General features: G+C 42.5%; 1 protein-coding gene across 1 annotated transcript in view; it reads right to left on the reverse strand.

Moving 5' to 3' along the window:
* Window positions 1-7,691: 7,691 nt before the first annotated feature.
* RIOX1 (ribosomal oxygenase 1) overlaps window positions 7,692-18,067 on the reverse strand; it is a 48,032-nt gene continuing 37,656 nt past the window's right edge. Inside the window, exons 10-12 of the mRNA XM_077281455.1 lie at window positions 17,621-17,720; window positions 11,920-12,006; window positions 7,692-8,527 (exon numbers count right to left, since the gene is read on the reverse strand). Of these exons, the coding sequence (XP_077137570.1) occupies window positions 8,438-8,527; window positions 11,920-12,006; window positions 17,621-17,720 (277 nt within the window). The 3' untranslated portion in view covers window positions 7,692-8,437. The remainder of the gene's footprint in view (window positions 8,528-11,919; window positions 12,007-17,620; window positions 17,721-18,067) is intronic.

Genomic DNA, 18,067 nt, shown 5'->3' on the forward strand with positions numbered 1-18,067 from the left:
AGGGTAGCACGGTGGCTCAGTAGTTAGCACTGCAGCATTCCCCCAGAACCATATTCAGCTCAGCGTGATGGCATGAGCCACATCTAATGCTCCTGATTAGTAACATCCACTACTCACGCTCACAGTAGTGATACCCAGAGTGCCCTCCACATTACCGCCATAATTATAGACAAAGCTTCCCCACCGAAATCACACTAAGACTGTGTGCCCCCTCTCTTGGGCCTCATTCACAAGTCCGTGTTTACATTGGTACCATTTTTCAAGTATGTCTAATCAGTATTTAGCCCATGTGTACATTTTTACCATCAGTATGTCGTCAAGTGGTTTTCACAGATGGATAAAGAAAGAAAGGACAAAGCTTCTCCTGTACCTTGATGGCACACAGGTGAGTTTTTCAGACCCACAGTCTTATATTGGCCCTTCTCATCTGTGCCACCAGAAACAAACGGACATGTGAACAGACCCATACACTATAGATACATATTCTATATGTGAAAAACACAGATGCAGATGTCTGAATTAGGCCTTATAGGCAGATTACTTATATCCAGGAGTTCCCACCTTAGCCCTGGGACTGTTGCGCTTCCACCACATGATCCAGCGTGCAGTACCCCTCCAACGATAGGTTTACAGGGGCATATTTTTGGTCCATGAAGAACAGAACTTATGAACGTTATTTATTTTATTATTAAAAAAAAAACTTCATAGAACAAATCATGTGAAAAAAAAAATCAGCATGCATCGGTGACAAAAGTAACTGTATTTAGTATTGTAAGTTTTTAATCACTGCTGCTATGTAAAAAAAATATTACACGTGTGACAAGTGAGAACAAAATCTTTTCAGTTTTTTGGACAAAACTCAGACAATTTTGTACAAAACTCAGACAATTTTGTATATGCTTTTGTCAACCCAGCATAACTGGTAGTATCTGTCAATCATTTTATCACCAGGTTAACTTTTTAAGAACAAGGGGATTTTGATTTCCTCCTTTCGTTTTTTTTCTCACCTCTAACTCTTGGATTTTCCTGTCCACAGAGATGTGTGAAAAAAATGTTCACAATTTCCTATTCTTTTGCATTTTTGTCACATCCCTTTTATACTGTACTGATTTAAAATAGAAATTTGTTTAAAAAAAAAATAAATAAATACAGAAAAAACACGGCATCCATGACGACCCGCCCCATCAAACTGTCCCACCAGTTAACCCCTTCCGTGAACACTGTAAAAAAGGAAAAAAAAACATCTTTTGATATCGCTGAACAAAGTGGTATAAACCACGATCAAAAAGACGAATGTAAATACAAATGGTGCCTAGGAAAAATGTCATCTTGTCACGCAAAAAGCAGGCCACCATACAGCTCCTTCAGTGGAAAAATTAAGTTAGAGCTCAGAGAATGAACCGATGCTAAAATAATTATTTTTTTCTGTAACGTTTTACTGTGTAAAAGTGCCAAAACGTAAAAATAATATAAATGTGGTATTGCTGTAATCGTAGTGACCCGAAGAATAAATCTGCATTATCAATGTTACCACACGCGGAACGGCATAAAAAAACCAACAAAACCCTAAATTGCTGGTTTTTGTTCATTTTGTCTCCCAAAAAAACAGAATAGAAAGCGATCAAAAAATGTAATGTGACTGAAAACAGTGCCAATAAAAAAGTCATATCATCCCACAAAAAACAAGACCTCACATGAATGTTGGACGAAATATGGAAGAAATATAGCTCTCAAAATGTGGTGATGCAATAACTATTTTTTTTGCAAGAAAAAAGGTCTTTTAGTGTGTGACAGCAGCCAAACATAAAATCCTGATATAAATCTGGTATCGCTGTAATTGCACAGAATAAAGTAGTCTAATCACTTATACCGCACTGAGCGCGTACAGCGGGGTTTCCGTGTAAATATCTGAAATATATGATTCAGACGGAACCCCCAGCAAAAGATTCCCTATAACAAGGCAGACTGAGGCACTGTGGATGCTGCCTGGCCTATGGTCTGGTGATGTCCGTCTTCTTAAGCCTGCACTTCTGAAAGGAAGGAAACCGCTGAATAGAGGCCAGACTGAGTCCAGACTAACAGTGCTGCCTCATAGTGATTGGATCCCTCAAGGGTTTCAGGGCCAGCATGGGTTTGTAGCAAACAAATCATGCCAGGCTAATCTAATTTCCATCTATTTACCAAACAAAAGGCCAGGTAATCCTAGCTCTTCCATACATACAGTATTAGAAACCAAACAAACAAATATGGACCACAGAGCAGTATATATTGAAAATCTTAAATTTTTATTTGAAAAAATACATTAAAATTGTGTTTAAAAAAGCTGTAGTACATAAACGTATAACAAAAAAAGGGGGGATAGTGACACCTAGTGCCCCCCGAAGAAGCACCATAGCGAAACGCGCGTTGGGGTCCCTACACTGGTTTGATACGCATAACCTTCCATCTTGGATGTGGCACTTAGATGTCACTATCCCCCATTTTTTTGTTATACGTTTATGTACTAAGGCTTTTTTAAATACAATTTTAATGTATTTTTTCAAATAAAACTTTATTAAGATTTTCAATATATACTTCTCTGTGGTCCATATTTGTTTGTTTGGTTTCTAATTTCCATCTATGATGGATATCAGGGAAATGCGGTAGATACAATATATCTCGACTTCCACAAAACATTTGATAAAGCATCTCATACTATCCTTATTGAAAAAATGACCAAGTATGGGATTGACAAGGCTATGGTTAGGTTGATTCATAAGGCTGTATCCTGGCCCCAGTGTTGTTCAACATCTTTATAACTGACCTAGATATGGGAACTGAGTTAACTGATCAAACTGCAGACAATGCAAGCTAGGAGGGATAGCTAACAGAGAAATGATTCAGAAGGATCTAGTTAAGCTTGAACAATGGGCAGCGACTAATAGAATGGTATTTAACAGGGAGAAATGCAAGATTCTATATCTGTGCAAGACAAATAAAAATGTAATCTAAAGAATGGGAGGAATAGAACTAAGAAACAGCACATGTGAAAAACATTTGGGAATACTAATAGATAACAGACAGCACGAGTCAACAGTGTGATGCAGCAGGAAAAAAAGCCAACACAGTTCTAGGATATACATTGCTAAAAAAAAATAAAGGGAACACTTAAACAACAGAATATAACTCCAAGTAAATCAAACTTCTGTGAAATCAAACTGTCCACTTAGGAAGCAATACTGTTTGACAATCAATTACACATGCTGTTGTGCAAATGGAATAGAAAACAGATGGAAATTATTGGCAATTATCAAGACACATTCAATAAAGGAGAGGTTCTGCAGGTGAGGACCACAGACCACATCTCAGTACCAATGCTTTCTGGCTGATGTTTTGGTCGCTTTTGAATGTTGGTTGTGCTTTCACACTCATGGTAGCATGAAATGGACTCTACAACCCACACAAGTGGCTCAGGTAGTGCAGCTCATCCAGGATGGCACATCAATGCGAGCTGTGGAAAGGTTTGCTGTGTGTCAGCATAGTGTCCAGAGGCGCTACCAGGAGACGTGGAGGGGACTGCAGGAGGGCAACAACACAGCAGCAGGACCGCAACTTCTGCCTTTGTGCAAGGAGGAACAGGACCACTGCCAGAGCCCTGCAAAATGACCTCCAGTAGGCCACAAATGTGCATGTGTCTGCACAAACTGTTAGAAACTGACTCCATGAGGATGGTCTGAGTGCCTGACATCCACAGATGGGGGTTGTGCTCCTAGCCCAACACCGTGCAGGATGCTTGGCATTTGCCACATAACACCAGGATTGGCAAATTCGCCACTGGCGCCCTGTGCTCTTCACAGATGAAAGCAGGTTCCCACTGTGTCACATGTGACAGAGTCTTTAGACGCCGTGGAGAGCAATCTACCTGCAGCATCCTTCAGCATGACTGGTTTGGCAGTGGGTCAGTAATGGTGTGGGGTGGCATTTCTTTGGAGGGCCGCACAGCCCTCCATGTGCTCACCAGAGGTAGCCTGACTGCCATTAGGTACCGAGATGAGATCCTCAGACCCCTTGTGAGACCATATGCTGGTGCTGGGTTCCTCCTAATGCAGGACAATGCCACACCTCATATTGCTGGAGTGGGTCAGCAGTTCCTGCAAGATGAAGGCATTGAAGCTATGGACGGGCCCGCCCATTCCCCCTTTATTTTTTTGAGCAGTGTACTAAGAAAAGCATAGACTCTAGATCGTGTGAAGTAATTATCCCTCTACGCCTCCTTGGTTAGGCTACATCTGGAATACTTTGTCCAGTTCTGGGCACCACACGTTGAAAAACTGGAACAAGTGTAGAGAAGTGCTACCAGGATGGAGAGCGGACTGCAAAGTATGTCTTACAAGGAATGATTAAAAGATCTGGGTATGTGTCACTTACCAAAAAGAAGGCTAAGAGGAGATGTAATAGCTGTCTACAAATATCTGAAGGGATGTCACAGTGTGAAGGGCTGTCACAGTGTAAAGGGATCATCCTTATTCTCATTTGCACATGAAAACACAAGAAGCAATGGAATGAAACTGAAAGGGAGAAGATACAAATTAGGTATTAGAAAAAACATTGACAGTGAGTATGATCGATGAGTGGGAAAAGGCTGCCACGAGAGGTACTGAGTTCGCCTTCAATAGAAATCTTCAAACAGAGACTGGCAGACAAAAAAGTGCTATGGCTCCTCACACCCCAAAAGAAATCACCAAATTCTGCGCTCCCAAATCCAAATGCCCCTCTCCCTTCTGAGCTCCAGTGTACCTAATCCACATTTAGCATCCGCATTTCTGTAGCGATGACAGACCGTCTAATTTACAGGTGCGTGTCTCCAGAAGCATGATCTGGGCACCACAACTTACCGTATTTTTTGGCATATAAGACGCACTTTTTCCCCAAAAAAATTGTGAGGAAAATGGGGGGTGCGTCTTATATTCGGAACGCAGGCTTACCGACATTGTGGCGGCGACAGAGGTGCGGGCATGATGTGGCACGGTGAGCTGTATGGCGTGAGCAGGTCCCATCCATATTTGAGGTGAATCCGCGGCCCGATATTGATGGAGAGCAGCAGCGCTGGTGAGTTATGGTATTTTCCGGTGGCGGCGGCCATCTTGCTGAGGCCGCACGTGCGCAGATTCACTACTCTGCGTAGCAGGCCTTCAGGAAAATGGCCGCACCTCGGGGGCTCTGCCAATGTGACATGGCACCCTCAAACCATTCCAGCAAAATCTGAACTCGAACATGTCTCTTCCTCATTTCTAAGCTTTGCACTGTGCCTCAAAAGTTGTTTTCGAACATACATAGGATATCGTTGTACTCCGGGGCTACACCTGGTACAGGCGAGCTCACCTCTGAGAAACTGGAAAACAGTGCAAGACCTTCTCATTCAACATCCATGCCAAACCTCAGGAATGCGGTTTTAGAATAAGTACAACAAACTAATACAGGTCAGGTGTCCCCCCAATTTAAGCCATGTAGAGTACATTTACACCATGATTGTGCTGAAATCCACTGTGCTGGGAAAAAAAAAAAAAACATGGATTTTTCTGTCTTGGCATGGTCCAGGGTGATTTTTTTTTTTTTTTAAACAAAACAAATACAAAAAAAACACCACACACATACACACACAAACATACCTTAGCATATACACAAAATTCCTTAGTCTTAATTATACTCCTAAAATATTTAATTATTTAATTATTGAAAATATAATGCATTCGGTCAAGGAAGCATTTACAATATACACAAGTCATTTCCAAGGCTATAGAAAATGCCAATATTATAGAAATAAAAACTTCTTTAACCCCTTCACCCCGAAGCCGGTTTTCACCTAAGTGACAGGGCCAATTTTTACAATTCTGACCACTGCCACTTTATGAGGTCATAACTCTGAAATGCTTCAACGGATCCTGGTGATTCTGACATTGTTTTCTCGTGACATATTGTACTTCATGATAGTGGTAAAGCTTCTTCGATATGACTTGCATTTATTTGTGAAAAAAACAGAAATTTGTTGAAAATTATGAAAATTTAGCAATTTTCACACTTTTAGTTTTTATGCCCTTAAATTAGAGAGTTATATCTCATAATATAGTTAATAAACAACATTTCCCACATGTCTGCCTTACATCAGCACAATTTTGGAAACAATTTTTTTTTGTTAGGGAGTTATAAGGGTTAAAAGTTGACCAGCGATTTCTCATTTTTGCAACAAAATTTGCAAAACCATTTTTTTTACGGACCACCTCACACTTGAAGTGACTTTCAGGGGTCTAAATGACAGAAAATGCCCCAAACTGACACTATTCGAAAAACTGCACCCCTCAAGGTACTCAAAACCACATTCAAAAAGTTTATTAACCCTTCATGTGTTTCACAGGAATTTTTGGAATGTTTAAAAAAAAATTGAACATTTAACTTTTTTTTCACAAAAGCGCCATTTGACTTTTCAATGCAAGATTTGCTGGAATTGAGATCGGAACTTATGTTGCGATTGGAGAGCCCCTGACGTGCCTAAACAGTGGAAACCCCCACAAGTGACACCATTTTGGAAAGTAGACCCTCCAAGGAACTAATCTAGATGTGTGGTGAGCACTTTGAACCTCCAAGTGCTTCATAGAAGTTTATAATGTAGAGCCGTAAAAAAAATGTCATACTAATTTTCACAAAAAATGATCTTTTTGCCCCAAATTTTTTATTTTCCCAAGGGTAACAGGATAAATTTGACCCCAAAAGTTGTTGTGCAACTTGTCCTGAGTACGCTGATACTTCATATATGGGGATAAACCACTGTTTGGGCGCATGGCAGAGCTCGGAAGGGAAGGAGCGCCGTTTTAGTTTTTCAAAGCAGAATTGGCTGGAATTGAGATCGGACGCCATGTCGCGTTTGGAGAGCCCCTGTGGAAACTCCCCAATTCTAACTGAAACCCTAACCCCAGCCCTAACCCTAACGGGAAAATGGAAATAAATACATTTTTTAAAATTTTATTATTTTTCCCTAACTAAGGGGGTGATGAAGGGGGGTTTGATTTACTTTTATAGCGTTTTTTGGGCGGATTTTTATGGTTGGCAGCCGTCACACACTAAAAGACGCTTTTTATTGCAAAAAATAGTTTTTGCATCACCACATTTTGAGAGCTATAATTTATCCATATTTTGGCCCACAGAGTCATGTGAGATCTTGTTTTTTGCGGGACGAGTTGACGTTTTTATTGGTAGCATTTTCGGACACATGACATTTTTTGATCGCTTTTTATTCCGATTTTTGGGAGGCGGAATGAACAAAAACCAGCAATTCCTGAAATTCTTTTAGGGGGGCGTTTATACCGTTCCACGTGTGGTAAAATTGATAAAGCAGCTTTATTCTTCAGGTCAGTACGATTACAGCGATACCTCATAAAATAATTTTTTTAATGTTTTGGCACTTTTACACAATAAAAACTATTTTATATAAAAAAAATAATTGTTTTTGCATCGCTTTATTCTGAGAGCTATAACTTTTTTATTTTTCTGCTGATGATGCTGTATGGCGGCTTTTTTTTTGCGGGACAAGATGACGTTTTCAGCAGTACCATGGTTATTTATATCCGTCTTTTTGATCGCGTGTTATTCCACTTTTTGTTCGCCTGTATGATAATAAAGCGTTGTTTTTTGCCTTGTTTTTTATTTTTATTTTTTTTGCGGTGTTCACTGAAGGGGTTAACTAGTGGGATAGTTTTATAGAGCGGGTCGTTACGGACGCGGCGATACCAAATATGTGTACTTTTATTGTTTGTTTTTTTATTTACATAAATGGATTTACTGGAAAATGTGTTTTTTTTCTTTATTTGGGGATTATTATTTTTTTATACATTCTATATATTTTTTTTTTTACTTTCTACCATTGTCCCAGGGTGGGACATCACTGTAGAAGATCAGATCGTTGATCTGACAGTGTGCATAGCACTCTGTCAGATCAGCGATCTGACAGGCAAGTTCAGGAGGCTTTCCGGCGCCTGCTCTCAGCAGGCGCCGGCTAGCCAGAGTCCCGCGGCCATCTGCGCGATCCCCCTCTATGCCGCTGTCACTACTGACAGCGGCATCAGAGGGGTTAAATGCCCGCGATCGGCAATAGCGCCAATCGTGGGCATTGCTGCGTGGTGTCAGCTGTCATATACAGCTGACACCCGATCACCGCGGCGCTCAGCGCGAGACCGCGGTGATCGGTGCACCGTACTAGTACTGCGGCTGGCACAAATGCAGTGCCGGCAGCGCAGTACTAGTACGGCGCATGGCGCGAAGGGGTTAAATTACATTTCAAAGAAATATTAACTTAATATGGAGGTAAACATCTCGAAGCAGATCATCTCTAAGGTGTGTACAGTTCTCGGAACTTCATAGGACACAATCACTTCACAGTATCGATAGATGGTTCTTCATTCTGAGATCACTCAGTTGCCACAGTTCTTGATAATGGAGTCAGCCGCTCTTTCGTGGTCAGCAGACCCTTCTCAAATAACATGTTGGCCACAGCAAGCTGAAAAAAAATCCAAAAAACAATCCCTTAATAACCAGACTTGAAGGAACATTAAAGGGTTATTTAAAAAAAAATCAAGTTTTTCTGTATCAATGGTTTAGGGGATAACGTGATCACTGGGGATCGCTGAGAAAGGGACTCTGCATCCCCTTCCTGATCAGAGTTGAACACTGCATGATCTTTGCTCTAATCATGGTCGATGGGACTGACAAATAGTAGAGCACCCTTGTCGAAATCTCTAGAGGTCCTTATTGCTGGCTAATTTTTTTTTTTATTTTTGCCTCTCAACTTTATTTTTTTATACTGATGTGGCTGTATAAGGCCATATTCACACTTTGCGGTGTGCTCTGCAGGTTTATCCCGCAGCGGAATTGATAAATCTGCAGGGCAAAACCGCTGCGGTTATCCCTGCAGATTTATCGCGGTTTGTTCCGCGGTTTCGCTGCGGGATTACTCCTGTACTATTGATGCTGCATATGCAGCAATATGCAGCATCAATAGTAATGGTAAAAATAATAAAAATTGGTTATACTCACCCTCTGATGTCCGGATCTCCTCGGCGCTGCACGCGGCGCTCCGGTTCCAAAGATGCTGTGCCGAGAAGGACCTTCGTGACGTCACGGTTATGTGACCACGGCGTCATCACGGTCATGTGACCGCGACGTCACCACAGGTCCTGCTCGCACAGCAAACCGAAGACTGGACGGCCGCGTGCAGCGCTGAGAGGTGAGTATAGCATCATTTTTTATTTTAATTCTTTTTTTTTTACACTATTTATGCTTCCCAGGGCCTGGAGGAGAGTCTCCTCTCCTCCACCCCGGGTAGCAACCGCACATTAGCCGCTTACTTCCCGCAAAGTGGGCACAGCCCCATGCGGGAAGTAAGCGGAACAATGCATTCCTATGGGTGCAGAATCGCTGCGATTCTGCACAAAGAAGTGACATGCTGCGGGTTGTAAACCGCTGCGTTTCTGCGCGGTTTTTCCCGCAGAATGTGCACAGCGGATTGCGGTTTCCATAGGGTTTACATGTTAATGTAAACGCTATGGAAACTGCTGCGGACCCGCAGCATCAAAATCGCCGTGGATCCGCAGTAAAAACCGCAAAGTGTGAACATGGCCTAAGGCTTTGTTTTATGCAAACAGTAATTTATATAAATCTAAAGAAAAAAGTTACATTGTAACTTATTGGTGCTCCTTTTTTTTTATTATTGTGACGTAAATATAGATCATTATCTTTGACAGTTTTTATTTTTAGTTTATATTTTTACTGGTAATGTTTCACACCAAATTACACAACCGTTATAATCTGAATACTTCATTCAACAGGTAGATACATAACATGTAGGGTTTTTTGTTATGTCGGGGCAGACAAATTTAAAAGGAGCCCCTATACAAGATCAATATATGGGCTCTTTTTATTCCAATAGCTCATCATAATGCACCATTCCATTTAATTTAGAGGCAATTGTGGACCCCCTTACATCTTTTTTTTTTTTTTTAAACCAAATATTTTTTATTATGCAAAAGATATACAACAATATCCATTCAGATAACAATATACATCAATATTTTGATTTTTACAAGAAACAAACCCCCCCCCCGCCTCCCTCCCTCCCCCCTTAACGACCAACTCCAATCATACAATTCTCTTGGAAAGAAAAGATTAAGCAGTACATACATATTTATTATTAGCATCATTTTACCACCGCCGTTCAGTTATTCCCATCCAGCCATGGCTGCCACAGCTTTTGAAAAAATCCCATCCTATTCCTCTTATTATATATGCTTCTCTCGAGCTGGACGACCCCCTTACATCTTGAGCCCCTGTGGTGCCAAATGTTGCACAAATGGTATGTCTATCCCTGATATATGTAATAAAATATATATAGTATAAAAAAAAATCAGATTTTTTTTTCTCTTTGACTTTATTGCTAATTTTTTCCACTATAAGTAATTAAAGGGCACCTGTCACCCCGTTTTTTCCTTATGAGATAAAAATACTGTTAAATAGGGCCTGAGCTGTGCATTGCAACAGTGTATTTTGTGGACCCCGATTCCCCAACTATGCTGCTGAAATACGTTACCAAAGTAGTCGTTTTCGCCTGTCAATCAGGCTGGTCTGGTCAAAAGGGCGTGGTGTCTTCCCCCAGATCTTGCGTAGTTTTCCGTTGGTGGCGTAGTGGTTTGCGCATGCCCAAGGTCCCGAATCCACTGCACAGGGGTGTGAAAAGATCGCGATGTGCGGTATTTCATTGGTGATCGGTGGGCGCGGCCATCTTCCTTTGGCCGCGCGTGCGCAGAAGCGGCGCTCTGCTGGCCGCGGCTTCAGGAAAATGGCCGTGGGATGCCGCGCGTGCGCAGATGGAGATCGCGGCGGCCATTTTCCTGAAGCGAAGTTCGCATCTCGACTTCAGGAAAATGGCCGCCGCGATCTTCTTCTGCGCACGCGCGGCATCCCGTGGCCATTTTCCTGAAGCCGCGGCCAGCAGAGCGCCGCTTCTGCACACGCGCGGCCAAAGGAAGATGGCCGCGCCCACCGATCACCAATGAAATACCGCACATCGCGATCTTTTCACTCCCCTGTGCAGTGGATTCGGGACCTTGGGCATGCGCACACCACTACGCCACCAACGGAAAACTACGCAAGATCTGGCGGAAGACACCACGCCCTTTTGACCAGACCAGCCTGATTGATAGGTGAAAACGACTACTTTGTAGTAGTAAGTATTTCGGCAGCATAGGTGGGGAATCGGAGTCCACAAAATACACTATTGCAATGCACAGCTCAGGCCCTATTTAACAGTATTTTTATCTCATACGGAAAAAACGGGGTGACAGGTTCCCTTTAAGGCATCCATAGGCGTCCCAGTTACAGGGGAAAATAGATCAGTGGCATACCTGATCTTGATTTACTAGGACTCCGCAGCTCTGCCAGATCCTACATAAGTACTGGCAGTGCCAATGCTACAGTACCATACACTATATGTAGCCAGTGAGTGGCACGACATTAAGCACTATATGTAGCTGGTGAACTAGAAAACAGAAGAGGTAATAAACTGCTTCTGTCTTCCCCCCAGGGTCCATGACTGAACCTTTGCTCTAACGTTGTGCCACTAATGTACAATGGCACAGGGCTAAAGCCCAGGACTAAGTGACATAAATTTATGACTCCTGGTCTTTATCAGGTTAATATAATAAATATGACAGCATTCTTCTATTTCTGCAGTCCTGTAGCTACAGCTCAACCAAAACCCAACGTATAATGTGAATTCAGCAATGTATAAACATCGAGAATATGTGAGATGTCACCAAATAGTATATAGAACAACTCATCAATACCTATTCTACTCATAGTAGCAACCTTTGAAAAAAAAAATGTCACCATGTCTACCTTGTCATCCAGGTCTTCACAGGGAAGGCTTTCTACAGTCGCATATTGAGGATAACAGTGGATGAGATATTCTATTGCATCCATATGCTGTAACAGAAACAGTGACGTTATCAATAACATAAAAGGAGAGGCCACATCTCAACTATTCAGAGTACAATCGACACCAAATCAGCCATAACATTAAACCACTTGCTGAGGAAGAGTCCACAAGACCTTTGAAGTTTCCTCTGGTATCTGGCACCAGGACATTAGCAGCAGATGATTAAAATGCCTCGGAAAGGTTTGCATGTCTTTTATATCTGCTTACACACTAGGCAAATCAGGTACTACAGAAGTTTTTTTTGCCTTTTTTTTTTCCTAGCCAAGTGACGCGGCTGTCCTCCATCTTTTTCTTCTTGTTAGGGAGCACAGACCGCGCGCTCCTCAGTAGGGTATCTCCATGCAGAGGTCACATTTCCGTTGCCAACCCGTTTACCAAGGCTGAGCAGGTCAGCCTATTACCCAGGAGGAGTTCTGGTGATCCCAAAATCTTGAAAGGAGGTAACTTTACGGGTGTCCAAAACCGCATACCATTTCTCTTCCCTATCTAGTGGCTTTACTTGGGGGATTGTCCTTCATTTTTCTTCCCCTCGGGCTCTCACCTCTTTGGGCCTCCTCCATTTAGGTCCACCTCTTGCAATGCACACTACAAAGTAAGAGCACTTTTTATGCCCCTTTCATGGATGGGGGTTTCCTGCTCTTGGGACAACCCCTAGATCCATACTGGACTTCATTGTCGATCAAAGGTCTTACTTTACTTTCAGGCCTACCATGCCGATGTTCACGCTGGATGTACTACACCAGAGGGAGGACCTTTTTTTTTTTTTTTTTTAAATTCAACCCCCCATGACCTGGGTGCTCCAATATTATTTGCTCATGCTTTGACAAATGTTTACTATTTGGTAAGTGACCCAGGCTCGTTCAATCCCCAATGCAGTTACCCCCTGCATGCTCAGGACCCTTGTATCTTCATTAGAAACTGTGTCCCCCTGAATGGGTCAAGTATTTAAACCACGCCATAGTCAACTTTACCAACCTCTTCCAATCTATGGCCGATTTCCTGGAGCACTTGTCAGCCCAGCTCACCAGTCAATGCTCTCTTGGCCATACAGGTCACACAGCTTTCTATGACACACAACTTGAGGAGTTCTGCTCACAGCCACTCTGACAAAATTGCTGGATCTTTCCCACTGGTCCTCTTCTACCTCCCCAGATCACTACTAAGACAGAGCCATAGGGGATGAGACTGCTCCTCCTACTGCCCAGTCAGAATCACCGGGTGGCACCACTATGAATCAGAGTAGGATTCTAAACTGACTTCGGCCATGCACAACCTTATCCGAGCAGTGAGGGACACCTTTCACTCTCAGGAAATGGTTTACTTCCATCTGCAGTGCTGACAACAAGTCATATTCCCCAACCAAAAAAGATTGAACTTCGTGTCAATGGTACTTGGTTGTCAAATGTCCCCATCTTCTTCCATAGGTCCCCGAGTAGCATGTCTGATGCATCGTCCCTCAGTGACCCACTGGATAATAAGATTGATTCAACCTCATGTGTCCTTTTCTTCAGCTGTCTTAAAGTCACCAAACGCTATTAAAGGGAATCTGTCACCTACTTTTTCGTATATAAGCTGCAGCCACAGCTATCAGGGACTTATCTACAGCATTCTGTAATGCTGTAGAAAAGCCCCGATGTATCCTGAAAGATAAGAAAAACAAGTTAGATTATGCTCACCTGGGGGGACGGTCCGGTCCGATGGGCGTCGCGATCCGGTCCAGGGCCTCCCATCTTCATGCGATGACGTCCTCTTCCTTCCTGTCGCGGCTCCTGCGCAGGCATACTTTATCTGCCCTGTTGAGGGCAGAGAAAAATACTGCAGTGCGCAGGCGCTGGGATTCTTGGACCTTTCTCGGCACACTGCAGTATTTTTCTCTGCCCGTGACAGGAAGCAAGGAAAAGGACGTCATCGCATGAAGATGGGAGGTGCCAGACCCAGACCGCGACGGACTGGACTGCCCCCCCAGGTGAGTATTATCTTGTTTTTCTTATCTTTCAGGTTACATCGGGGGGCTTATCTGCAGCAATACAGAATGCTGTAGATAAGCCCCTAATGGCGGTGGCTGAAGCTTATATATGAAAAAGTAGGTGACAGATTGCCTTTACCCTGCAGATATAGGGTTAATCTGTAGGTTATGTATCCTTGGCAACTCTGCCTAAGTATGCCGACGCCCACTACACGCCGGAGCATGCGCTCCTGTGTGTAATGGCTGCCGCCTGTAGCTCCATGCGGCGGAACTTCCAGCGACACAGCTGATTCAGGTAAAAACTTTTATGCTTTCTGTATTTAAGCAGCAGACTGTATACGCACACATTACCCCTGACGAAGCCACCAGCAGGTGGCGACACGCGTTGGGTAGTTGTGTAGCCCACACTTAGAGCAAGTCCAGCTGCAGGACTTTACTGCGTACTAGGGGTTGCTGGATTTTTTGGTAACTATACGTCACTTCACCATTAAGCGGTTATGTTATCTGTTGGCCGCTTGGCTCTATCTCTTCTTGTATAAGCATGCTAAACTGCTCAGTATACCAGTGATCTGAGTAGCCCTTTGTGGCCTCTTTATTGTTTATACTTTTACTTTTTCTCTTAGCCATGTTGCTATATAGCTGCCCTCTTATTGGCGGTTAGGGTGTATTGATGCATTTGGTGGGGCTTATGTACTAAGCACTTTATTAACCCCCAATGTCCAGCCTCATCCCTGCACATTCACCTATAGGGTTTGCAATTGTTTAGCACTGTATTTGGCTATTTGTAAAATAAGGATATGCTGTCTATGCAGTTTAGGACGTACTAGGACAACCACTACATTAATTTAGTGAGTACAGTGTGGGCTACTAACCCTATTGTGGGTTTGTGTTGAATGGCAAAATATATGCCTTTTTAAGTGTTTTTAAAAAATGTATGTGGTTTGCTATATATATTGTTGTTTGAATAAAATTGTGTCTCTATTATTATAGCCATAGTCTTGTGTGGTGATCCTTCATACTATAGACCTAGTCTGTTTCTCTTTTTTGCTTCACTGGTTAATCTGTAGGTTAATACCACGCTAATGCTGTGTGTTGGCCAAAGTAAAAACCCAGCTACCTGAGGAAATAGCTTTATTCCTCCCAGCAGCCTCCGGGAGTCGCAGCTTCAGCCACCGCTCAGTTCATAGTGAGCCAGATCTGTAACCACGCTCCAGCACTGACTGAGAGCCAGCTCACCAGTGCATCAGCACAGAGTTGGCTTTCAGTCCATCAGACAAGCACTCCCCTTTTCAAGCCGAAGTGTGTGGATGGGGCCCTCATTTGTCTATCCATTCCAAATTTCAGGTTACTTTTGTAGTCTCGCATCAGGCCTCTATTTCTCAGGTCTGAAAGATGGCCACCGGGGCCTCTGTACACACCTTCATGAAATTCTAGAAGATCCACTCTAAAGCTTCTGCTGATGCAAGCTTGGGGTATAAAGTGCTACAGACTGCAGTCTGTATTGGTCATCTGTACATTTTTTCGACCCATTGGGACTGCTCTGGAACGTCACCCTGTCTTGTGTTCCTCAATGCTATTAACAAGAAAATTGGATTTCTGTACTTACCATAAAACACCTCACTCATTGAGTAAATTGAGGGACACAGATCCCACCCAATTCCTGGTGTTTGTGTCCCACAAGTATTTTTGGGTAGCCCGTGGCCAATGTTTTTATTCTTACCAATTTCATGTCATATTGTTTCCTGGTTCTTTTAATTATAGAATGGTTATTTGGTTGTCACTGGTCTCCTACTGCTTTTATCACTAAACTGAGCTTCCTTGTGTCAGAGGAGAGGATACAGAACACCAGGTAGAGACAACAATTTTTTTTCACCTAATGTTGAGCACCCTAGTGGCACCTTAAAGTGGTTGTCCCGCTGCAAAACTCAATTTTAATCAATGGATCTTGGAATAAAAATCAGTTCCACAATTGGATGTATTGAAAAAAAAATGTTCCTGTGCTGAAATAATCTTATAAATGTGCCCCTGCTGTGTACAGTGTAATGGCAGTGTCTTACTGTACAGGAACATGGGCGGACCATACTACAGCTACTGGGCAGGGCAGGACGAAAAGAGAGTATACTGACAGGACAGCAGGAGATCGCTTTCTGTGAAGTAAAACATTTCCCTGCCTGATTAAAAATATGTTTTACAGCACAGAAAGAATCAGCTGTGATCCCCTGCTGTCCTGTCTGTATCTTTTGCTTCCTCCCCTTCCCAGGAGCTGTGGTGTGATCAGACCATGTTCCTGTACAATCAGACACAGCCATTACACAGCAGGGGCACATTTATAAGATTATCTCAGCACATAAATTTTTTTTATAACACATCCAATTGTGGAAATTATTTTTAATTTGAAGGTTATTAAAGATTGTTAAATTGCCTCGTCAGAGAGGCAGCAGACTAGAACTTTACAAAGCCACCCGTTAGATTCATTCTGTGTTTAATGTATTTTTAAATGCTTTTAATTATAAGTGGTGTGGTTTTAGGACTATGATTCAATAAAATTTGTTATATTTTGATGATCCCTGCAGTTATGCATGTCTCTTTCTTTTTGGTTTATTGTACTGGTCTGACATGCTGCGGGTTGAGCATCTTTAATTATTAGTTAGATGTTGCCCTCTATCTCTAGTTTTTTTTACATTTTTTGGGATATCGGGTCGGTTGAGGGCTTATTTTTTGCGCGCCGAGCTGACGTTTTTAAATTATACCATTTCAGTGCAGATACATTCTTTTGATCTCCCGTTATTGCATTTTGACAAAAAAAAACGCAATTCTGGGGTTTTGAATTTTTTTTTTCTCGCTACACCGTTTAGCGATCAGGTTAATTCTTTTTTTTTTTTATTGATAGATCGGGCGATTCTGAACGTGGCGATACCAAATATGTGTAGGTTTGATTTTTTTTTTTTCATTTTATTTTGAATGTGGTGAAAGGGGGGCGATTTGATTTCATATTTTTAAAAACTTTTTTTTTTTTATACTTTTGCCATGCTTCAATAGTCTCCATGGGAGGCTAGAAGCTGGCATAGCCTGATCCGCTCTGCTACACAGAGGCGATGCTTAGATCGCCCCTATGTAGTAGAATTACTGCATTGCTATAAGCGCCGACCACAGGGTGTCGCTCACAGCAATCCGGCATCCAGGAGACCTCTGGATGTCATGCTGACGCACCGCTGGCCCCCGATCACATGACAGGAGTCAGCGGTGCGCGTTAAATGCCGCTGTCAAGAGTTTGACAGCGGCATTAAATTAGTTAATAGGAGTGGGCGGATCGCCATTCTGCCTGCGCCTATTGTTGCGTTCAGCAGGCACGTCAAAATCATGCACAGGGACGCATCCGCATACAAAGCATGTCCCTGCGTACACAATGTTAAATATAAGTACGCAGGACGGATGCGGATCTGAAGGAAAGAGGTACGCTGCTGACACAAAGGCTAGTGTGGAACCGGCCTATGAGTGAATAGTGACTTGTAGGATCGCTGCTTCTAACAGGCAGCTTTGTAAAGTTCTAGTCCTCTCTGAAGAGACAATTTGCAGAACGTGCAAAATTAATTAACTCATGTGTGCCACTTTGAAGAATTTGGCGATTCTCTTACCTCCGCATCTACTTCCATAGACTTTGGTGCCGCCTGGTGGTAAACTCGGCTATTCTCTGTGGAGTAATACAATAAACAGACTTCTCCTTCACTGCACAATCTGCACAGAAGCAAAAGAGCAGGGTATCAAGGTTTGAAAGAGAAATTTCAGAAATTTTGTTTTGTTTTTTTTCTTAAAACATCTATTATGAAAGCTTTATACAACCCCAATTCCAAAAAAGTTGTGACACTGTATAAATGTAAAGAAAAGAAGAATGGAAGGATTTGGAGACCTCTAGCCATGTTTTTTTTTTCACAACAGAACCCAGGACACAGATTCGTACTTGAACATTAGACATTTTTCCAGTTCATTTGAAAAAATTAATTTAGTAATTCAAGGAAGCAACACATCTAAAAAAAAATTGGCACGGGGCCATGTTTACTGTTGTGTAGCATCTTCTCTTCTTT

Source organism: Ranitomeya variabilis, chromosome 2 (genome assembly GCF_051348905.1).
Source record: "Ranitomeya variabilis isolate aRanVar5 chromosome 2, aRanVar5.hap1, whole genome shotgun sequence".
In the NCBI taxonomy this organism is placed as follows: domain Eukaryota; kingdom Metazoa; phylum Chordata; class Amphibia; order Anura; family Dendrobatidae; genus Ranitomeya; species Ranitomeya variabilis.